Source organism: Mytilus galloprovincialis, chromosome 4, assembly GCF_965363235.1.
Source record: "Mytilus galloprovincialis chromosome 4, xbMytGall1.hap1.1, whole genome shotgun sequence".
Classification (NCBI taxonomy): Eukaryota; Metazoa; Mollusca; class Bivalvia; order Mytilida; family Mytilidae; genus Mytilus; species Mytilus galloprovincialis.
Genome location: NC_134841.1, coordinates 54,605,555 through 54,630,291, shown reverse-complemented (window position 1 = coordinate 54,630,291; position 24,737 = coordinate 54,605,555). Strand labels below are relative to the sequence as shown.

The following is a 24,737-nucleotide window of genomic DNA, read 5'->3' as shown; positions in this document are numbered from 1 at the left end:
GCAGTTGTTGGTGTAGTGCTGAATCAGGTTTGTTTGGTAATACCAAGTGTTTTCCCCAGTTTATGTGGCCTAGATTGAAGTCACCACCCAGCCAGCTGTTTGCATTTGTGTTCTTACATGCAGTATTAAGATGATGATGCAATACAAGAAGTTTCTTAAAACGTGACTGTTTTTAACGATTTCATTTAGAACCTGGGAGAATTCAACAAAACAGCCGTTCGACGTCAAGCTGGGACAAGCTTGTCTTGCAAAACAGCCGTTCGACGTCAGAGTAATCTCGGAGTACTGAGTAATGAGCCAATAATGTATTTGATTGTAGTCCGAGATTACTCTGACGTGTCCCAGCTTGTCTGGCAAAGCAGCCGTTGGACGTCAGAGTTATCTCGGACTAAATTGAACCAATCTACAAAACAAACAACCAGCTTCTGATTATCTATTATCGAAATTGATTGGGGATACTCTTTTTATATTTTCGTGATCCGTGATCATGGAAATTTATTTTCTGTGAATTGAATCGTGATTGACCAAAATATCAACTCGTGAATCGTAATTAGACCCCCTCCGCCACCCATCAGGTCCCTCATATAACGAGGAAGTCATTTATCTAGTACAAGGACCCTTAATCTGCTCAGAAGGAGTTTTCTGGTTTAAAGAATTATTGTGTACGCCCGATGAAGTAGATACATTTTATTTTCGAATAATGAGTTTGACTCTGTGTCTTTCGCCCCCTTCTAAAATAGCCATATATGATACTGATATTTTGCAGGTTTGAAATACAATATTTTAATCAGAGTCGACATAAAAGCCACCGCCTTAAATTTATTAGTACCCTGGAACATATATTGACATACTGTTCCCAGTTGGTATAAAATACGTTTTAAAATTGTGACGCATTTCAATACACATACACAACAATATGGTGCTCCATAACTGGAAGGATAACCATACAATAGAAGAAGAAATAGAATTTGGGGATTTCCACACACTTGACTTTATGTTTCTTATTTCATAGGGAAGTTTTCTATTGACTTAAATGTCTTATACGATTTTAGAAGTTAAGGAAATATTTACAGATTAAAAAGTTTATGACAATTACAATATAATGTGTGTCATCTTCAGAACACAAAAAAAAACCAATAACAGTGAAGAACTCGGAACAGTATAAGGACTAGGAATCAGTACAAGCATATTAGTGAGGTATAATTTTACTTTCGCTTTCGGTTTATTTATTTTTTTAATTTGTTTTTATATTATATCTACTTTTAAAATATATCAACTACCGGGGGAATGAATCCACAATTTTTGAAAATATGTACTCTGAAAATCGATGATGAAACAAAAAGTCCAAAAAGTTAGTTGAAAAAAGGGGGGATCATATATCTTGATTCCAATAAGGGGGATGGGAATGTATTAAAAAAAATGAATTATTGGAGTTCAGTGAAAAAATTATGTGAATTAAGTTTTTTTTTTGTCCTTCATTGAACTTTTGATGTCATCCCTTCTATTATAGTCCACAAAGATGTGGAGTGTCGATTGTTAAATATGCAAATAGACCTTTATAGGTTAATAGGTTGCTATTACAACACAGGCATTCGGTTAATATTTGGAGCCTCTAGTTCATTTGTCAAGGCAGTGGCAGATCCAGAGGTGGCAGTTATGATTTTTTAATTGATTGATCAGACTAGAATTTGTTGACTTCACCATTTTCTATATATTTTTTGCCACAAATCATTACTTATATATTTAGACTCATATATATAACATATTTCAAAGTTAAAAAAAAAGAGCTTTGGTTTCTGGAAAAATTGTTGACCCATTTAATTTTATTTGTATAAGACTCCAATAAAAAACTTGCATCTTGGTTATTGCAAGTTTACCCTTTGCACTAACAAGAATGCTCAAATTTTGGTACAAGGAATGAATTGGGAAGACTGCCTATTGAATGTCATATAAAACCCAAACTATTATGTATTTAGCAATGCTTTTCACCTCAAATGTGAATCCATTATTACATGAATCTTTTCAATTAACTAAAACTTTGGATTCTAGTGGGACCTATTCATGGTTCACTTTTGCAAAGATATTCTTCCTGAAACCAACATTTATATAGATAGACTGAAAACCAGTGTGATCATTTAAAACAATTTAAAAATATTAAAAAATATATTAAACCCAAACAAACTCATATTACAACAACCTGTTGATCGATAAGTTGATTACTTTTGATGATAAAAGTAAATTAAATTTTTATAAAGGATTTGATCCAAATCAATTGATAAAACCTTACCTCTCTAACTAAAACTTTGAATTTAGAAAATTGATTAAACTTCGGATCAGTGATCATTCATTATTAATTGAAAAAGGAAGGCATTTTAAAATCCCTCCAGAGAGAGACTTTGCAAAAAATGCAAAGTAAAAAATGTACGAGATGATGAGAAACATTTCTTAATAAATTGTTCTCACAATTCAAATATTAGAATAGCATTAATAGTTGAAAAATATTTTATATGAAAACATATTTTAATTGCATTATCATAGAAGATGATTCATTTGCTAATCTCAATGACAATGACAAAGTTATATATACACATGTATATACTTAACCCACCAACACCAGCACAAGGGAATAAACTAGGATCCTTTATCAGAAAGTCAATGGAACTGAGGACAGGGGACCCTTTTATATTTACTTGAATTTGAATATACATATTGAGTTAATTAGTTATTGTATTCATTTGTTTTTATACGACCACAAACATTTTTTTTGGGATCGTATAAGGTATGATGTCATCATCTGCATCGATGTCTGCGTCTTTGTCATCAGAAGACACATTGGTTTCTGGACAGTAACTTTAGTTTACGTAAATTGATCTCTTTGACATTTAATAAGAAAGTTCAATACCACTAAAGGAAGGTTGGGATTGATTTTGGGGGTGATGGTCCAAATCATTAAGGAAAAAGGGGCCCAACACAAGCATTTTTCTACTTTCAGGATAATAACTAAAATTGTGTATAAGTCAAACCTGTCAACTGAACCGTATTCTGCGGGTGTGATCAGAGATTTTAATACTATAAGTATTGCAATTGATCTGAAATTTTTCTACATTGTTTATTACCACAAGTAGAAGGTTTGGAATTAAGGGCCAAGAAGGGACAAAAAACAAGCATTTTTGTAGTTTCGGGACAATAACTTGTATGAAAGAGTATGGATCTATCTGACATTGTATCACAAGGTTCCATATCACAAAAGGAAGGCTGGGATTGAGTTTGGGGGTTATTGCCCAATCATGCAGGAATTAGGGACAAAGAAAGGGCCAACAACGAGCATTCGTCTAGTTTCCAGATAATAACTTGTGTTTAAGTAAAATTGAGAATGGAAATGGGGAATGTGTCAAAGAGACAACAGCCCCACCCTAGAACAGACAACAGCAAAAGGTCACCAAAAGGTCTTGAATGCAGCGAGAAATTCCCGCACCCGTAGGCGTCCTTCAGCTGGCCCCTAAACAAATATATATACTAGATATAGGAAGATGTGGTGTGAGTGCCAATAAGACAACTCTCCATTCAAATAACAATTTATAAAAGTAAACCATTATTATGTCACTGTATGGCCTTCAACACGGAGCACTGGCTCACACCAAACAACAAGCTATAAAGGGCCCCAAAATTACTAGTGTAAAACCATTGAAACGGGACAACCAACGGTCTAATCTATATAAAAATGAGAAACGAGAAACAGTTTCTGTGATAATGAATGCCATAATGAACTCTAAATTATACACAAGAAATTGAAAATATAAAGATATTATTCTGACTCTCTTATTTACGTGTACAAGTAATATATTACTGATTATGTCAAAGTCAGCGTGATTAGCTACTGACAAGAACGTCGAAATAATGTTACTAATATATAATTCATTTTAAAATTCAAAGTAAAGTAACACATTGCTAAGGCTGAGGATGACAAACATGACGACTTCAAAGCAACAAAGTATGAAGCAAGGATATATTGACTCCACCCATCAGAATGCAATACTCTATTATGCTAAAATTATGAAAAAAAGTTCCACAGCTATAGTATTACGTACAAAAACATGTTTAACCCCACACGCCCCAGCCCATTAATAACATTGCTGAAAAATGATCCACAGTCATTATTCTCTAGATATATTAAAATATCTGTCCGTCCCAAAGTATTTTCACATATTATAAGCAAGTTCGAGGCATTCCGTCATGTCCTCAGACATATACTTCTTTTATATTATGATGAAATGCTGTATATCTCTTTTTGTAGAAGAAAAATTCTGTGTACAAGAAGATGTCTGCTAAAAGGCCAAGAAGAAAGAAAAATGTCAATGGTAATTATTCTTTAATTCATATTATTCCATGTATTAGACAAATTTGGAACATAGGATTATCTATTGCAATGTCATGAGTTATATATTATTAATTTGACAACAGAGGAGAAAGTGATTTTCACTTCTATGGTTTTACAAGTTAGACATAAGACATGTTCTTTGGTCTCGGGGTATTAAAAGATATCTCCCCATTTCTATGAGAAAATTATGGTCGCTATTACTAATTTTTGTAAATAAACCTCTAGTTTCAAAATTTTGATATCTTCGATAAAATTCTTGGTCTTGTTTGACTTTCATAATTTAATAAAGAACAAATTTTGTTGTTTGATTTATTTTTTGAGTTGTTTAACATTTTGCATGGAAAGGTAACAGAAAATACTGAGGTATGGATGTTTCTCATTTGTTGATGGCTGTATGGTACATTGCCTTTAAACTCTGGTGGATAGTTGTCTCAGTGTGTCAACGTATATTTGTTCCGCCTAACAGAAGTTCCACTGTATTATTGTAAGCTCCGGTTTGATATTCATAAATTTCTAATATGACATTGAAGTAATTAAAATTAATTCTTTGAAAATGTGACGGACGTATCATGATTATATGATTGAAACCAGCTCCATCACTTACTCCATGAGTTGTCAATCTTGAACAACATTTTTACATCTTTTGAGTTTTTTACCTCAATAATAGATGGATAGGAAATGAAAAGTATAAACAGGAAAGTTTTATATTTTTTTTTAGGTAAATTTATTGAAATATATATTCTTCTATAGGGCTGCAATTTAGATATTTCAAACTATTGTGTGGTAAAATTAGTGAGAAATTTGAGTTTCAAGCACAAACCGCCTAAATCAATCTGAAAACAATCTACAACCACTAGTGACTGACGGATGGACGGACAAAGGTTAAACAATATGTCTCTATTCCACAAAGAACCTCCTAGTGTTATGATGGCAAGGTTTCCTACAAATTAGAAAAAAATCTACATCACCCCTAACTTACGCATTAAGAGATTCATATTGCATATATGAGTTTATATAATGTTACAGTTATAAAGCTTCAACCCCCAAAACAGAAGCTGAAGATCATGCAAACATTTTCTTTTGATTCTGTGACTGTTCTTGTCATGAAATACAGCTCTGCGTTTGACATCTTCCTTTGAAGTATATAATATTTATAGAAGTTAAATAAGTCGTAGGTTAGTTGATAAGTAATCATGTTGATTTTGTTAAACTGACTGTTTTATATACTTTGAATGTTAAAAAAGATGGAATGGTTAAAATAAGTTGAAGACAACCTATACTTTGCAAATTTTAGGGGGAGGGGCACACGCCTGCAACACCCTGCCTAAATCTGCCCCTGATATTAAGCTTACATCAACAAAAAAAAACCATTCAGCATACATTGCAATACTATGTGGGTAGTATATTTCATGGGTAATTGCTCAATTGATTTATTATTGCACAAATATTAGCTTCTCTAAAAGCTTCTCTAAAAAGCTTGCTGTCTCACAACTGATTATATAAAAAATGGTCTAGATGCATCCATTCAGAAATTCCTGTATATATTATTGTATTGGTATTATGGTGCATTGAGCCGACCGTGCAAGGGCTGTATAGCCAGTCAAGGTCGTTAAAAACTTCCATTTGTTGTTGTTGTTGGTGCATTGACATGCTACTATTTTATAGTCAAGTTGTATGGTTTACCTCTCAACAGCAACTAGGCTTTGAGTTCTTTTCACATTTAGGAATTAGTTATTTATGTTAATGAAGATCCTTGCTGTCCTGTCTCTCCAGTACACTGCATTGTATATAGCAGATAATATTGATAAAGTAAGTTCTCCTATTGTGAAAGTTAAAATTAATATTGATCAATTTATGTAATTTCAGATTCCATAAATCCCCCTAAGCCTGATGAGGAAGACGTTTTAAGAGACACTTTATATACACAGGGTCTTGACATGGAGTCAGTTTTAGGTTCCACAGGAAATTTTGAGTTGCCAGAATCTTTACAAAATTTACAAATGAATCCGACACAGACTGCTGGACAAGGTGCTAATGAAGCTGGGTCTAATCATGCTGGTCGCAGCAAGGAGGAACTTGCAGAATTAATGAAGAAATTAGGAGTTGGAGAAGGAGTAAGAAATCCTATAGGTAGTAGAGAAGATGAGTCATTTGCAGGGGAAACAGGACAAGGAGGAATGGATGGAATGCAAGGAGGATTTTCAGGATTTGAAAATATGGGAATACAGTCTTCCAGTGGAGGACAACAAGAACAACGTGAAATGTCACAAGAAGAAAAAATGATGTTTAAGGGCTTAGAAAATTTAGGAGAAAAGGATAAAGAAGCAGCCCTTTTAGCAATGGGTGGACCAGAATTGCTCCAGCAATATCACCAATCTATTGGACCTACTATGCAGCAAATGAGAATGGTACCTGGGAGTGGAATGATGATGGGATCTGGAAGAGGAGGGATGATGGGATCAGGTATCAGTGGGTTAAATGGATCAGGAAATATTTCAGATGGAGGAATGCTACAAAATGAACAGAGGAGAGTTCCAGGAGGAGGTGGAATGCTTGGAGGAGGAGGTATGTCATCTAATCAACAAAACAGAAGAAGACAAGGGCATGGAAATGGTACTCCTCATGGTAGAATGGGTGGTAGAGGGATACCAGGAATGAATGGTGGAGGGATACCAGGAATGAATGGTGGAGGGATACCAGGAATGAATGGTGGAGGGATACCAGGAATGAATGGTGGAGGAATACCAGGAATAAATGGTGGAGGGATACCAGGAATGAATGGTGGAGGGATACCAGGAATGAATGGTGGAGGAATACCAGGAATGAATGGTGGAGGGATACCTGGAATGGGACTTGGAGGAATTCCTGGTATGGGTGGGGGAAATGGTGAAATGAATCAAGAAAATGTGATGCAGATGCTTCAACAGTTTCAGATGCTTGAGTCAATGTCGGCTAAGGACAAAGAAGAAGCTCTCATGGCAATGGGAGGGCAAGAATATGTTCAGATGTACAGTGAAAAAATAGCACCCTTAATGCAACAAATGGGGATGGGACAAGGTGGTTCGCTAAATTCCTTGGCAGGTGGAGGTAGTTTGGGTCAGGCTGCAGGAGGTATTGGTCAAGGAGGAGGAGGAATGTTTGGTCCAGGGAATTCAGGATTAGGTGGAATGCTTGGTGGTGGGGGAATGGGTGGTGGATCAAATACAGGAGACCTTTTTGGGCAGGGAGGTCAGGGAAATTTAGGAGGACTTTTTGGTTCAGGAGGAAGAGGAAGAGCGCAACCTGGTAGTATGGGGCCCCGCCATAGACAAATTGATGCCAAAACCTTGGAAGGATTACAAAATTTAAGTGAAGAGGACAAAAAAGCAGCATTACAAGCTATGGGAACTGATCCTGACATACTTCAACAAAGCAATTTAGGTCCAAGCACTCATGGAGAGACGCTTGAAGCCCCACAACCAAGGTATAAGAACTATGAACCTCCACCTGAGCCTTATGAGCCAACTGGTCCAGGAATGTATCAGTTTCATCGTAGGCAACCTCTCCAACTACCTATACATAGCGGAGGTGCTGAAAGTCGTGGTAAAATGGATTGCATGATGCCAATGAGTCGACGAAAGAGAAGATTTGGTGAAAGGGTAATAGTTAGAAGTGAGTCATAATCAAATTACAATGTACTGTAGATTCAGAAAGCTTTGCATGCACTCATTGATGTCACTTTTGAACAGAAGATGAAAATGTTAGATTGATTACCGGTATTCAGATTTTAGAAAATGCTGGATACAATTATAATGTATAGCATTAAAATTTTTGTAAATTTTTAGAATATATTTTCCACTGTAATTACTGGGCCAAGTTCATTATAGATAGAGATCATTGTAGCAACAAGAATGTACAGTAAAGTAAGATCTACAAACACATCACGATCACCAAAACACAATTTCGTCATGAATTTATCTGTGTCCATTGTTTAATATGCACCAATGTGAGCGACACAGGCTCTTGAGAGCCTCTAGTTTATGTTTTTTCTTCAAAGACAGAAAAAATATTACAGTCAATCCTTAATAAAAATTTCAGAATTTAAAGTATTATTTTTTTTATGGTGATTTTAATAACCAAGAATTTTTTTTTGAATTTTGGTATCCACATAGATTTTATGAACTTTTGAATGATATAGATTTAGTTGTTTTTTATTTCATAAGCTCATGGTTCCAGCATTGATTTAGAAGGTTACTACAAACATCTGATTGATAAATGGTCTAAAGATGGTAAGTACGTTAGATCCTTGATTAAATTACTTATAATACCGTGTTAAACAAAAAGGATTTGTTACCTTCAATTTTTGCTATATAGATGTATTTCATTTTAAACTTAGTTTTTATTCTATGGTGCAAGGCGAGGGGAGCATTAAGATTTACCCTTATGTACGTCAAAAATCGGTTTCCAATCTCTAACTTTAGTTTGCATCAACCAAATTTTACGAAACTTATACACAATGCTGATTTCCCCAAAACACAGAACATATTTATATGTGGTTTATATTTGAATGGTCTCAATTCAACAATTCTTGACATATGTCTCTTTTTTTTAAGATGAAAAATTGCTGAATTGGCATTTACTCCAATATTTTAGTAAACATAAGAACACACAGGTCCTGACCAAGTATTGTTCTTGTATATAGGGTAATTTTCCCATATATTTTCTGTATGTTGCATACAAGATACAAAAAACAAATTAAGTTTACATATGTCTTAAAAACAGAGTTATCTTCTTATTTTGGAACATTAATAAGATATCAAATTTTAGAAAACTTCATCAGCTTCACATCAAAATTTAGAACAGTTCTAATTCAGTTTTGCAGCTTCAGACCTACTCTTATTTACCTTATGCGACTGGACCAAATCACAATAGTTATCCCAATTAATGGGAAGGTAAAATGTCTTTTGAATTTAGGGTTAAAAGGCCAAAGGTTATGGTTACTGTTATTTAGAAATAGTTTTAAGTATTGGGTTGGCAATACCAGCTGTTAACTTATTTACGTATATTTTTCAGCTGTTGAATGCAGTGACCCACTATGCACAGGACCCAGTACAATTATTCTTCTAGATGTGTCAGAAAGCATGAGAGGAGAACCTATCAGACAGGCTGTAGAAGCAGCTATGGAGTTCATTGATGGCAAGTACTTTGTTGAACATTTAGATTAGTGGTTTACCTATAGGTTTCAGTCTTGTAATTGACTGCCCCATAGGCTTACATGCAAAACAGCTGATCTTTGAAAAAAAAAAAAAAATGCTACATAGAAATTTTTTTCATGTTCATATCATCTATGTACTAATGTGAAATTGTGATTTAATCGAAAAAAGGGGGTCATGCCACGAAAAATAAAAAGTTACATAACCCTGAAGTCAAAATATTTTTTTTCTACTTTCTGTTTGTCGTTTTTACTAGGCTGCACCACTTCCGTTAAACATGATATCCTTCCACTCTTCTGGATTAATATCCGCAAAAACATACAAGATTTTTTTTAAATCTATAAATATGTTTCAATTAAGGAATAATTCATGAAAGCCATAAATTTGTTGGAAATTTACAAATGGCCTGGGCCATGATATTCGAATTTTATCCTGAGGGTAAGCAAGGGATGAAATTAACGAATATCATGGCCCAGGCCATGTGTAAATTTACAACAAATCTATGGCTTCCATGAATTATTTCAATTCTAATATGACAAATAAGTTAATTCAAGTACTGAAGCGAGGGTGGGTATGCCTTGTGTGTAGCTGTTCTTTTGTACTCCTTGTTAGATAAAGCTCAAATATTCTCATAAATATTTAGCTTGCATTGATTATTTTGTTAATAACCGCTAGAAAAAATATGTTTAATTACCAAACCCAATATTTTTTTTAATTACATGTTTTCTCGTAATCTACAGGTCAAATCTAAAATTGAAATTTCGTAACGAAGGAGCTGCCATGTTGACTTGCTAAAATCAGTTAATATTTGCGAATAATGCAATAAAATAGAAAATAAAACAAAACTTACCTCAGAATTTCATTTTAATACAATATTATACGAACTTCGATGGTTACAAACAAGTTTATATTTTTGTGACATTGACTAAATATTGTTTTTATACTGCAACTTAAATTATAAACCTATAATCAAACAGAAAAAAGTGAGTCCAGAAAAACTTCAGAAAAAAATGGACTTTATTGTTTCCCTCCATGTTTTGACATGCACTGGAAACTAGAGATGTAATACAAGACTGGTACCTATAACAATATTGACATGTCTTAAAAAAAAATCATTTACTTAGTTTCATTAAGTAGCTATATCTGAACATAAAAAATGCCATTAAAAGAACTGTTTAGTTGTATCAATAAAAATAACCCCACTAGTAAAGCAGTACCCCTTTCTGAAAACAGGCAAAATTTGGAAATCAGTCATGTCTATCAAATGATCTGTAAATCTCATTCTAGTCTATCTTTATAAATGTTTTCTTATTATATGGATACTCTGAAGCTAGAAGAGTATTCTTATTTATTATTTTATATTTTTTTCCCTTCTCTTTGATTGAACCACATTCAATAGTTTACCCCTCCCCTTTTTTCTATAAAATCTACCCAAGTGGGCCTCTTGTTTAAGTCAAATTGAAAAACTACCAAAAACTTTGTCATATTGAGGAGTAAAGACAAGAAAGACCACACCTTTCTCTTTTTTGACTATACAGGCCTTTATACATGCCTACTATATCATGGTTTTTAGACTGTACTTGACACCCCAATGCATATAAAATTTGCAATAAAAATTAAGAAAACACAAAATAGATACTCAAGTTGGTGTTTTAGTAAGAATATTGATTACTTGTCACACCTAATCACAAAAATCCTTGTCATGATGGATAGTTTAAGAAAAATTCTACTATTTAAACAAATTTTTAACCCAAAAATGGAATTTTCAATTAACCATGAACTGCCGCAGACAGGAAAAGAAGTATTAATTCAAGCAAAGTGAACATTTTGTGAAAATCTTTTCACCAAAAGCTCATTTTATACATATTCTACCTTAATGTCAACAATTGAGCCATAAAAATAATAACCATAAAGAAAAAAAATAATTTTGTATGTAGCTGTCTCTTCAACTTTGCACTGATTTTCAATAAAATTGAGCAACTGAAAATTTCATCACAAAATGAAGATGTCATAGGACGCAGGTGTTTAATTTGTACCTAAGCAGACAAAATCATAGCATTTCAAAAATGTACTTATTTTTTAGTGCTTCTAATGAGTTTTACAAAATGGTTGTTTTGACTGCATACCTAATATTTTAGTTATACAAGATAAAATTTGTGGTTTGAAAATGTCATCAGAAAAAAACATGTTACATATAATGATTACAAATAGATATATGTAAAGAAACAGTACAGTAATGCTTTGAGAAACATGAAGTTTACTATGGTTCTTTCATTTATATATCTGCATATATATATATGTAATATAATTTGATATCTAATAAAATTAGATGTGGAAATGAAGCCAGATTATCTTATAGACCATGACTTATATCCACTGCTTTTTTCAGGTCTTGAGCAGAATAAGACAGATTATGGTTTAGAAGAGAACTTAGGATTAATTGTATTTCATGGTGACACCTTCGATGTTACACACCTTACGAGTGAATACAGTAAAATCAGGAATGTTATAAGTATGTTTCTTTTTAGGTAGACCATGATACCTCAAATTACATTTTTATACGGGCCGCAAAATTTTTTCAGTTGACTCCTTGTAGGAGTTATTACCCTATAACTATTTTAACCTATTTTAATTTTTTAGCTCACCTTGCCCACAGGGCCAAGTGAGCTTTTCTCATCACTTGGCTTCCAGCGTCCGGCACCTGGCGTCGTTAACTTTAACAAAAATCTTCTCCTCTGAAACTACTGGGCCAAATTTAACCAAACTTGGTTACAATCATCATTTGGGTATCTAGTTTAAAAATGTGTCCAGTGACCCGGCCAGCCAACCAAGATGGCCGCCATGGCTAAAAATAGAACATAGGGGTAAAATGTAGATTTTGGCTTATATCTCTGAAACCAAAGCATTTAGAGCAAATCTGACATGGATAAAATTGATTATCAGGTCCAGATCTATCTGATTTGGAATCTTCAGATGAATCGGACATCTCCTTGTTAGGTTGCTATCCCTAAATTGGTAATTTGGCCGTTTTTGGTTATTATCTTGAATATTTTTATAGATAGAGATAAACTGTAAACAGCAATAATGTTCAGCAAAGTAAGACCTACAAATAAGTCACATGACCAAAATGATTTGTTGACCCATTAAGGAGTTATTGCCCTTTGAAGGCAATTTTTAACAATTTTTTCTTAAATTTTTGTAATATTTTACAAAATCTTCTTCTCTGAAACTACTGAGACAAATTTAACCAAACTTGTCCTCAATCATCATTAGGGTATCTAGTTTAAAAAATGTGTCCGATGACCCCAACCGTGTACGAAGATGGTTGACATGGCCAAAAATAGTACATAGGGTAAAATACAGTTTTTGGCTCATATCTCTGGCTCATAGAATTTAGAGCAAATCTGACTGTGGTTCAATTGTTCATTAGGTGAAGATCTATCTGCCCTGAAATTTTCAGACCATTCAGGCAACCTGTTGTTAGGTGCTGCCCCTGAATTGGTAATTTTAAGAAAATTTTGCAGCTTTTGGTTATTATCTTGAATATTATTATGAATAGAGATAAACTGTGAACAACAATAATGTACAGCAAAGTAAGTCCTAAAAATAAGTCCACTTGACCAAAATGGTCAATTGACCCCTTAAGGAGTTTTTGCCCTTTATAGTCAATTTTCAACAATTTTCAACAATTTTGTAATTTTTTACAAAATATTTTTCACTGTAACTACTGGGTCAAGTTCATTATAGATACAGATAATTGTAAGCAGCAAGAATGTGCAGTAAAGTAAGATCAACAAACACATCACCATCACCCAAACACAATTTTATCATGACTCATGTGCCCTGTGTTTAATATGCACATAGACCAAGGTGAGTGCCACAGGCTCTTTAGAGCCTCTAGTTTTGCAAAATTTTTATAAAGCCACACCAATTTAATTTCTTGTGCTACGGATTTTTGGACTCCAAATATTGCGGCGAGCGAGCCATTTGAAAATTTTTAATAAAAAAATATTTAATTTGATTTTTTTTTAGGCGAAGCATGAAAAGTAGAGGCGAGGGATTATAATTTTTTTGGTAAACATAATATAATAGGTTTTGACAATATTAAAACCTGATTTGTCATTTGTACTTTGACATTTCTTTAATTTATGAAGTGTCTTTCCCTTTTCACCAATAATTGAATAATTACATGTGGTAGTGACATGTGTGTGCCAATGAGACAATTCTACAATAATCCATCTGGTATTAATGATCAAAACATGTTCAAGAATTTTTTAATATTCTTGGACTTTTAACATATATCATTTTCTTTTATATTATTCTATTTTGAATAATATAAGAAAATGATATATGTTAAAAGTCCAAGAATATTACCCCTCTATTAGAAAAATTGTTTCAAATATGATGTATATCTCCTTTTTGAAGTTAAAAATTCTAAGATTTTCTGTTTTCTTTTCTACAACAGTAAAGTGACTGACCCCTTGTCTGGGGAGGGTGTTTGTTCCCAACCTGATGATAACAATAAATACAAGTCAAAGACATATAGTACAGCCTTTTACCCAGGGCTTTGACCCAGATCAAACAGCAAGGTATAAGGGACCCCATAACTTACTAGTGTAAACAATTTTTAAAAACAGAAAAACCAACCATCTAATCTATATATACAAATGGAGAAATACCTATGTATGAACCACATCAACAAATGATAACTACTGCATCAAGACAGGTGCATAAACATGCAGCGGGTATAGACAGTTTTGTTCCGCCCGCATACAATATGATAGCAATGGAAGGCAACTGTTTTCCTTCAGAAGTTCTGCGTACTTTATTCTAACAAAGAATCAGCATGATTTTGATAGGGATTGTGAGTAAGGGGAAAGAAAACCAATGTTGAATTCTGTACAGGTAGTTTTCTCTGTTATATATATATATATATATCTGGTGTATAAAAAAAAAAAAAAAAAAAATATTGACACCTTGTGTTTGTGGCATAACATCTTGGCCACAAATTTATCGTTTTCTGTTTAGTATTAAATTTATATTAAGATCCATTTTGTTATATCTCGTGATCAATTTTATTTGGCAATCGCCAATGGCAGTCATTAGGGATTAAGAACATCAGTTGTTCGACCTGTTAGTCAAATGCGTTTTGTTTAAATATACTTTTTCACCTTTTTGGTCTTTTGGAAAATGTTGTGTGTGCTGTATTTAGACCCTTCTACAGAAGCATTTTTTCCTTAAATACTATCTGCAACCACAATTTAGGTTGCATTTCTGTGAATATTGACAATGCAATATCCCATAGGAACTCCTTTTACGGCTAAAACTGTACCACTTTTACTATGAAGTTTTGAAAAAAAAAATCTTATTCTAGAATTGAAAGGTTATATGCACTAAAAAAAATTCAAAGGTCAAAATATAGGGCTGTGCAGCCTGTTTTCAACGTTTATATGCCCTGAATTTCTCAGAGTTTAAACGAACACTGATTTTCTTAACTACCCCTACCTCGAATGAAGGGTAACCATAGATTTCAATATAAACAATATGCACTTGTATATTTACTGGTAACATTCCCAAGTTATGTCTCTGTGAGATTGAACACAGAGAGCATAACTGAGAACCAGTATGTAAACAAAATTAACTTTCTATGAATATTCTAGATCTCCCCAAAAGATGTGTGGTTTGAGAAACAGCTGTATTTACAAAGTGCAACCTTTAGGATGAAAGATTTTTAAGCAGCTAGCTTACATTCTGAAATATATAATGTCTTAATCAAAATATTTTAGGTAATTTGGAAGATGTGGGAGGATCTTCACCATTGATAATGACACTTGCAGTTATTCAGGGAATGGCAGCAAGAGGTAATTATTTTTTTTCTATGATATTACACATTTTTAGCTCATCTGGCCCAAAGCTGCTTTTCTCATTACATGGCGTGTGTCGTCTGTCGTCGACGTCTGTCATTGTTTACTTTTGCAAAAATCTTCTCTTCTGAAACTACTGGGCCAAATTTAACCAAACTTGGCAACAATCATTATTGGGGTATCTAATTTAAGCCCCAGTCCCACTAGACCACGATCAACGAGATCTAAAATTAATTTAGATTGTGGTGAGGACGTGATATGAGCGGCATGAAAATGTAAATTTTTGTTGCTTTCACGATGCTAATACGTCCTCATTACGCTTCTACAACGATCCCGCTATGATTATACCACGTTCTCATCCCGCTTATTCTGCGACCTCACTACGTTTATTAAGATCTTTCTACGCTCTTCGTGTTCTCACTACGACCATACCACAAGTTATCCGATTGCAACACGGTCTTACTGCGATTATAACTCGTTCTTACCACAATAATACTACGTTCATAGCGCGATATTACTACGTTCTCAGCAATAACGTCAGCATTGTGTTCCATAACAATACAGTTAAATTCCTTCTATTTCTGATTAAGGGCATACAATACAGTTACAGGGGAGATAATGACGTTGCTAACGTAAATTGTTATTTTCGCGACGTCAAACTGTGACTTCTAGGGAAAAGATTCCGTTTTCGACTGATTTTTATCATTCAAACTTATCTAGCTTGAAAATGAGTTCATGGACCCCTCTTTTTTAAGATGCCATTTGGTTTGATTACGCGAGAAGATTGTGTGTGCCAATTTTCATGAAAACGTAAATAGTGCAATTAAATTAAATTTGATTAATATACAGCAAAAAATTATGTGTTTTTCTACATTCATGAACATTTGATAAATATGAGTTATTTCTGGATAAAAAAATGTATAAATTTTTAAGATACTTATAAAATACAGAAAGTACAAATTATTTAACAAAAAACAATTTGTGTTTATCTTATAAAACAAAAAAGTTATGTCTTTCTTTCGAAAAGGAAAATACGGCCACAAATTCAAATTTTGAGCAAATATACAAAATTTCGACCTCATATTACTCAAAAAGTAGCACATGAAGGTATATTTATTATTAAATATTTGATTTATTCAGGTAAAAAATAGTCTATATGGAAATTTTTATCAAAATGTAAATACGGGATTAAAACTATCGTATGCCCTTAATACGTAGATTTCTCGGAAACAATACAGTCATGCCACCAAAATCTACTAGAACATGTGGGTGTGGTGGTAGGGGTTGATGTAGAGACAGCAGGAACAAAGTAACTAATCCTGATCAAGCAGAGATGTCGGACCGACCAATCCAACTTAAATTACAACCTTTTATATTTTAGTGAACGATAGCAGAGATTTTTCATTAGATTAAGATCTATCTTCCCACAAATTTTCAGACAAATTTGACAACCCTTTGTTGGGTGTTTGTCCCTGAATTGGTTATCAGAAATTTTTGGTTATTAACTTAGATATCATAGTATCTGATATTATATTATATCTAATACAATTAATTATGTTTTAACCTTATTTCACATGATTTACAAAGCATAGGTAAATACATATGAGCGACACAGGCTCTTGAGACCCTCTTCTATACTATTAAACGAGAAGACCTCATTTTGTGTGCCGCTTCTCTTCCTTCCACAATAAATTTATCATCATGCTTCTGCCAGACAGTGTTCTATAGGTAACCTGCATAGTCGGATTTGTCATCCATTCTTATGAGTATTCAGATTGAGTTATTTTTGGAGAAAAATGACAAAAAAGGAATCCAGATATTGATTCTGTCATCAAAAATGAAAGTAGGGTAGAGATTAGAGGGAGGCAGGACCTTTTTTGGGACGTTGTGAGCGGGTGTTTTTAAGCTCGGGATTTGGGGATTGATCCTTAAGGGATCCTGGATAATATTTTTCAATTTCAGGATTTCGGGATATGAATTTCTTTAAATTCTGCATCTCAGGATTTCATGTTTTTAAGCCCAGGATTTTGGGACCAGGTTCCCTCCGACCACCCCTAATTAGCCTTAGTGGGTCTTAGTCATTTATACAACCACCCCTCAAATTAGCCTTAGTTGGTCTTAGTCATTTAGGTGTAATACCACCAAATCATGGTACGTCACATCCGGTTGTATACGAAAGTAGGTTGAAAAAAATATTCCCTTGAATTTGACAGTTGTAGGTAATTAATCCTACATTTTATTGCAGTAAAACATTTCTGTGTCATGAACATGTGTCTTTGGTATTTCAAAACACCACTATTTTTTATTTGGGATTTCTATAGAATATTTTGTAATCTTGAGGTTACATGGTGACTAAACCTTGTACACGGAGAAATTTGATTGGTTAACTTCTGATGATGGTTATTTTCTTATATGCAATGAAATGTTATGTGAAATTTTTTCTGTAGTACTGGACAGGATAAAACTTTACTCATGCCAAGTATTTCTTTTTTTGAAACAAAGATAAATTCTGCACATTTTTTTGAAAAGTGCAAATTTAACAAGGACCAATAGGGGAAAATAAATGGTGGTATTACACCTTTATACAAGATTCATATCCTACCATTGACATGTTAATAAGGCTCTCAAAAGAAAAAGAACTGATGGATTGTCCTAGAAGCATATTTCATTAGACTAATAATGGTCTATATATAAGCAGTTAGTACATTAATTTCATGTTTGAAGCGGTGCAAATTTTTAATTTAATTTGACTTTTACCAAAAGATGCATTGTAGCAAAGGAGAAGAATAATTGTGGTCTGAGGCCAGAAACACCAAAATAATTGATTTTAACAGAAAGGATAAAAATATTGGACTTTGGAAAAAAAGGAGAGGTCTTTTGATACCTTTTATGAAAAATCATCCTACAACAGTTCATAAGCTGTATATGCCCGCGATTTCGTGGGTGTGTTATTGATATAAAGTGAGACATAGCAATCCTACAACCTGTCGTCGTCAGCAGTGTCCACAAATATTTACTCCGTCGTTAGAGTTAATAAAAAAAATTGCAACTGTGAAGAGGAACTTAAAGTTCGTAATTATCATTGTTATTTTTCTTTCAGCTAAAGTTGTAAAGATTAAAGGACATGAAGTTTTAACAAGAGCTATCATTTTTTCTGACTGTATCGTAACACCACCAGGCTTTGATGCAACACAAGAAGAATATGTCCGAGAGAGAGTCCAAAAAAGTGTATGTAATAAAAATATATTATTTACTGGATTTTGATTAGTTTTCTTTTAAAAAAATGATTATATTAAAGACATAATTTCTGAATGATATTTTTTTTTAGAAAAACCCATACTTTATAGTCTGACATGACCTGACATGAAAAATGAAAACTAATGGCTTAATTTATAACAAATTAAGTACAAAAATCAAATATGACATGAACCAACACCAACCACTTAACGGAAGACTCCTGACTTGGGAAAGGCACTTAAAGAATGTTGGCAGGGTTAAACAAGTTTGTTAGCGCTCAACACTCCCCCTGACCTGGGTAATTTGTTACAACACAACACCCCCCTGACCTGGGTATTTTGTTACAACACTACAGAAGAACAAACTATAAAAATCAGTTGAAAAGGACTTACTCATTAGATCTATTTAAAGAAGAAAAACATCCCTATTTAAAGAAGAAAACATCCAACAAAAAACACAGACCCATGTGGCAGGGTAATTATATATTGCTAAAAACAGAGAAAAAGACACTAAGAACAGATCTGAGATTCTCGCAGTTACTGACAGCCAAAAACAACTTGCTGTTGAGTTGTAGCCGGTAAGCAATTTTACGTCTGCTATGTATCCACTTCAAAGTTTTCTTGGATTCTATGAAAGAGAATGATTTAAAATTTGGTCTACAATTTGATAATGTTGAGTTATTGAGTGTAAGCAATTTTTAGTCCCCTATCAACGAGGTCAAAGGGGACTTTAGGTTTGCACTCCGTCCATCTGTCTGTCTGTGTATCTTCATGCTTGAAGATATTGACTGATCTTGGTCAATTGTTTTAAAATGACAAGTTATAGATCAATTTTGAATTTTGTTCCTGTTGGATTATTTTGTGCAGAGTTATGGTCCTTGTTTTCTACACTTTTTTGTCATGCTTAAAAAGATATTGATTTAATAAATGGTACATTGATTTATCATGACAAGTTACAGATCAAGTTCTAATTTTGTTCTGTCTGTTAATTTTGTGCAGAGTTATGGTCCTTGGCTTAGAGAATTCACTCAAATATTCAGTTTTCTATACTTTTTTTTATGCCCCACCTACCATTATAGAGGAGCATTATCTTTTCTTGTCTGTGCGTCCGTACTTCTGTCCATTCGTTTGTCCGTCCATTAGTCCGTCCATCTGTTTGCCCCTCTTCAGGTTAAAGTTTTTGGTCAAGGTAGTTTTTGATGAAGTTGAAGTCTTATCAACTTGAAACTTGGTACACATGTTCCCCATGATATGATTTTTCTAATTTAAATGCCAAATTTAAGAGCTAGCAGAAAGAGCATATTTACCTGTGCGTAATGTGAGTTATCTTTAAGGTTTACAAATCATTGTTCAGCTAAATACTTTTAACATCAGAAATTATTTTTCATGAAAAATTAGTTAAACCACCGATACATCACTTTCAATTCATCATGCTTTGCATTGGCCATAGCCAAATTCAGCAGGTATGAAACCAGTCTACGATAGACAAAGGGTAGTACTTTGTTTTAAAAGTGTGTAATAACAGAATCCAGTCGGAAATTGGCAAATGGACTATTTAAATGCCAAAGCAAAGTTTTGACTCCAATTTCACGGTCCACTGAACATGGAAAATGATAGTGCGAGTGGGGCATCTGTGTACTCTGGATATATTCTTGTTCATGCTTGAAGATATTGATTAAATAATTTGTGCATTGTTTTATCATGACAAGTTACAGATCCAGTTTGAAATTTTGTTCCAGTCTAATGATTTTGTGCAGAGTTATGGTCCTAGGGCTTAGAAAATTCACTTGAAAATCAGTTTTGCACAATTTTTTAGTTCCCTACCATTGATGTCGTAGGAGACTTTTGCTTTGCATCACGGTGCAGAGCTTTTAGTTTTAGTCGAAGTACACACCATCTTGAATTAATTACTGATCACATGATAGATTCTGATTGGTTGCATTATTGTTGCTATTGAGATACAGCAACAGCTATTGGCTTAAATGAGATAAAGAATTACAGACTTTTCTTGTCCAAGATAACTGAAGACATCAAATGCCGAAAAATAAAAAAATTGTATTTCAGTTCTGATCAAATGTCATTAATTCATGTTCATTTAATAATGCAAATATTTCACAGATACATTCAATATTCAAATATCAATTATTAATACGTTTTTATTTACTGTGTTACTCTGCAATCTGCTAAACAATGTTCCTATACAATGTTTACAAAAATGCATAATCTGTATTTTATAACTTCTGTTCTAACATGACATCCTTCAAACACTTTGAGTACACGCCTGTTGTGAAATATGAATATATTTCTTGGGCTGTTCTGATTGTACTTCCATGTCATATGCCTTTTAATACGACTGCAAAAACAATTTTGCGTCGTATAATGGTATCATGTCGTCGTCTGCGTCGTCCGAAGACTCATTTATTTTCCGGACAATAACTTTAGATTTAGTTAATGGATCTCTACAAATTTTTACCAGAAGTTTTAATGCTACTAAAGGAAGGTTGGGATTGATTTTGAGGGTTATGGTCCCAATAGTTTAGGAATTACGGGCCAAAAGGGTGTCCAAAATAAGCATTTTTGCAATAACTTGTGTTTAAGTGTATGAATCTCTCTGAAATTATACCACAAGTTTCCATACCATGAAGGGATGGTTAGTAATGACTATGGGGGATTATGGCTCAAAATGTTTTGGATTTAGGGGCTGAAAAAAGGCGAAATTAGGGGCAAAAAAGGGGAAAAACTAGGTTTTCCAGACAATAACAACAAATTTAGTGAATGGATCTCTATAATTTTTTACCAGCAGGTTCAATATCACTAAAAGAAGGTTTGGATTGATTTTGGGGGGTTATGGTCCCAATAGTTTAGGAATTAGGGGCCAAAAGGGGGCCCAAATAAGCATTTTTGTACATTTCAAACAATAACTTGTGTTTAAGTGTGTGAATCTCTCTGAAATTATACCACAAGTTTCCACACCATGGAGGGATGAGTAGTAATGAATTTGAGGTGTGATGGCTCAAAATGTTTTGGAATTAGGGGCTAAAAAAGGCAAAATTAGGGGCAAAAAGCTCCAACTGTTCAGGGTTTAACTTCTGAGGTTGTATAAAGCTGCATCCTGCGGAGCACCTGGTTATGAATGAGCTTTCCAATGTCACAGAACAATGACATACAAATATAAGTATTTTACGGGAAAATACACGCTTGTGAAACCATAAATCATCACAAGAAAACATAAACAAATGATGCAAAGATATGGTACATTTATAAGCCATTTTTTAAAAAACATATAAGAAATATAAGTAAATTATCATTTAAATTTATCCAAAACTATCTAAATACGTTATTGTAAATAGTTTAAGCATGTCACTAATAGTTTGCTCCGTTCTTTTATGCCAATTTAATATTGCATTTATTTATGGGAACAGCAAATATTTGCCTCCACCTAGAGCACTCATCAGTCCAAAAAATTTCTCTATTGGTCCTATTAGAATCGAAATAATTCATGGGGCTATTGCTCAGGGTGAAATATTGGCCAACTAGGGGTAAAATCACGATATATGCAAGCCCCATGAATTATTTCTTTAACAATCTAGGTACACCTCAAGAGTAAAGAACTAATTTCGATATTTTCACAATTTAAAAAGTATATTTTTTAAAACAGACAAAAGGTCCTTCAATAAACTAAAAATCTAGGCTAAAGCAAAGGAGTAAGTTCAGTTAGGGCACTATTAGGCCCGATTATAAAGTTCAATGTCATAAAATAAAAAAAGATTTTAGTTGACTTAAAGACATGTAAGAAAGTTATATAAGAACTATTTCTGTCAAAGTTTTATTCTAAAGCATTGATATTTACATCTCAATTAATAGGTCAAAATAATTTTTTTTTGCAAAATATGACAAAATTAACAGGATTTTAGCCAAATTTAGGACCAGGAAACTAACAGTGCAGGCATCAACAAACTGAAGGTTCAAGTTAGACATGTAAAATGTCATAACAAACATTATGTTCAAAGATTTTTTTGGGGACGTATGTGGTTTATGTTTCCGGTCCCAATCATAAATGGAAATTTACCCATTTTCATTTATTTTTTTGTGGAAAATCAGAATAAGTACTATTTGTGAAGTCACGAATGAAACGCAGGAAAGTTATGGTTCAACAAAAAGACATATTTCCTATCTAATCACTGTATTAGCAATAATTCATTGGGATATTGGCCAATGAATCCTAACTTAGAATTTAAGCCATAAATGGGGGCCATTTTAGGGCCTTATCTTACCTCCTCTTTGATTATTTAATTAAATAATTAATAGACATTCGCTATCAAATCTGATATCAAATTCATAAACTTATCTATTTATTATCATTACCTAATTCAGTACATTTATTTCAAATTTGAAGGTTGATGCAAACTTCTTTGAATGTTCCCAAGATCTGACACATGATTATCATGTAAGATTGTTTGCAGTACCAACTGGAGAGAATACAAGAGAGGTTTGTAATTTACAATGATGTACTTATAAGTAAAAACAATACACAACGATAATAGTAAAAAAATACACAACAATAAAAGTAAAAAAATACACAACAATAATAGTAAAAAAATACACAACAATAATAGTAAAAAAATACACGTTACAATGGGTTTTACTCAAAAGGTTATACTATTAATCATTTCTGAAATTTAATGGTTTAGTCTAGTTGATGTCAAGTTTAAAAATAGTACATTTTATTGTCAGCACCATCACATGTAAATATTATTGTATGAAATGTTGGAAATTGCTGCTTGCTTCATAGTTTAGCCTCCAATGGCTTTAGTCTTGCAAATGACTGACCCCCAATCCCCCCTGTCCCTTGGATTGAACATGTTCTATAATCCCCCTTAAACTAGATGTGCACTGGATCTTGGTGACACATACAAAGATGTTGCATAAACAATACACTGCTATTTTTAGTTATCACTTGGCATCCGTCGTCTGTCGTTGTTAACTTTTACAAAAATCTTCTCCTCTGAAAGTACTCAGCAAAATATAACCAAACTTGGCCATAAATCAAAATTTGGGTATCTAGTTCAGAAAATGTGTCCGTTGACCCAGCCAACTAACCAAGATGACCGCCACGGCTAAAAATAGAACATAAGGGTAAAATGTTGATTTTTGTCTTATATCTCTGAAACCAAAGCATTTAGAGCAAATCTGACATGGGTTAAATTTCTTATTAGGTCATTATCTATCTGCCCTGAAATTTTCAGATGAATCAGACAACCTGTTGTTAGTTAGGTTGCTGTCCCTGAATTGGTAATTTTAAGAAAATTTTGCCATTTTTGGTTATTAACTTGAATATTATTATAGATAATGATAAACTGTAAACAGCAATAATGTACAGCAAAGTAAGATCTTCAAATAAGTCAACATGACCAAAATGGTTCATTGACCCCTTAAGGAGTTAATGCCCTTTAATATAGTCATTTTTTAACAATTTTTTATATTTGTGAAATCTATTACAAAAATCTTCTCCTCTGAAGCAACTAATAGGAAATTTAACCAAAGTTGTACACAATCATCATTAGGGTATCTAGTTTAAGAATTGTGCCCGATGACCCTGCCCGTGAACCAATATGGTTGACATGGCTAAAAACAGTATATAAGGTAAAATGCAGTTTTTGGCTCAATATCTCTGAAACCAAAGCATTTAGAGCAAATCTACCGGAATAAAGTTGTTCATTAGGTCAATATCTATCTGCCCTGAAATTTTCAGACCATTCAGGCAACCCATTGTTGGGTTGCTGCCCCTGAATTTGTAATTTTTGAAGGCCGTACGGTGACCTATAGTTGTTAATGTCTGTGTCATTTTGGTCTCTTGTGGATAGTTGTCTCATTGGCAATCATACCACATCTTCTTTTTTTTATATTAGTTTAACATTATGGACCCTTTGAGAAATACATACAAATGTTTTCTCTTAGATAATCACAGAATGGAATGCAATATTAAACCAAAGTTGGCCTCAATCATTATTTAAGTACCTGCTATGAATTTTATCTTCTTTTTTTTTAAAAGTCAGGTGAGCGACAC

The 24,737-nt window shown here is 33.4% G+C and overlaps 1 protein-coding gene across 2 annotated transcripts in view; it reads left to right on the top strand.

Annotated features, from left to right (window-relative positions):
- The first annotated feature begins 1,058 nt into the window (after window positions 1–1,058).
- The window catches only part of LOC143072458 (uncharacterized), a 52,390-nt gene continuing 28,711 nt past the window's right edge, over window positions 1,059–24,737 (top strand). For both annotated transcript variants that reach the window (XM_076247379.1, XM_076247380.1), the window contains exons 1-9: window positions 1,059–1,197; window positions 4,295–4,358; window positions 6,245–8,029; window positions 8,581–8,646; window positions 9,431–9,553; window positions 11,960–12,082; window positions 15,357–15,431; window positions 18,535–18,662; window positions 23,067–23,159. In XM_076247379.1, the coding sequence (XP_076103494.1) occupies window positions 4,319–4,358; window positions 6,245–8,029; window positions 8,581–8,646; window positions 9,431–9,553; window positions 11,960–12,082; window positions 15,357–15,431; window positions 18,535–18,662; window positions 23,067–23,159 (2,433 nt within the window). In that variant the 5' untranslated portion in view covers window positions 1,059–1,197; window positions 4,295–4,318. The remainder of the gene's footprint in view (window positions 1,198–4,294; window positions 4,359–6,244; window positions 8,030–8,580; window positions 8,647–9,430; window positions 9,554–11,959; window positions 12,083–15,356; window positions 15,432–18,534; window positions 18,663–23,066; window positions 23,160–24,737) is intronic.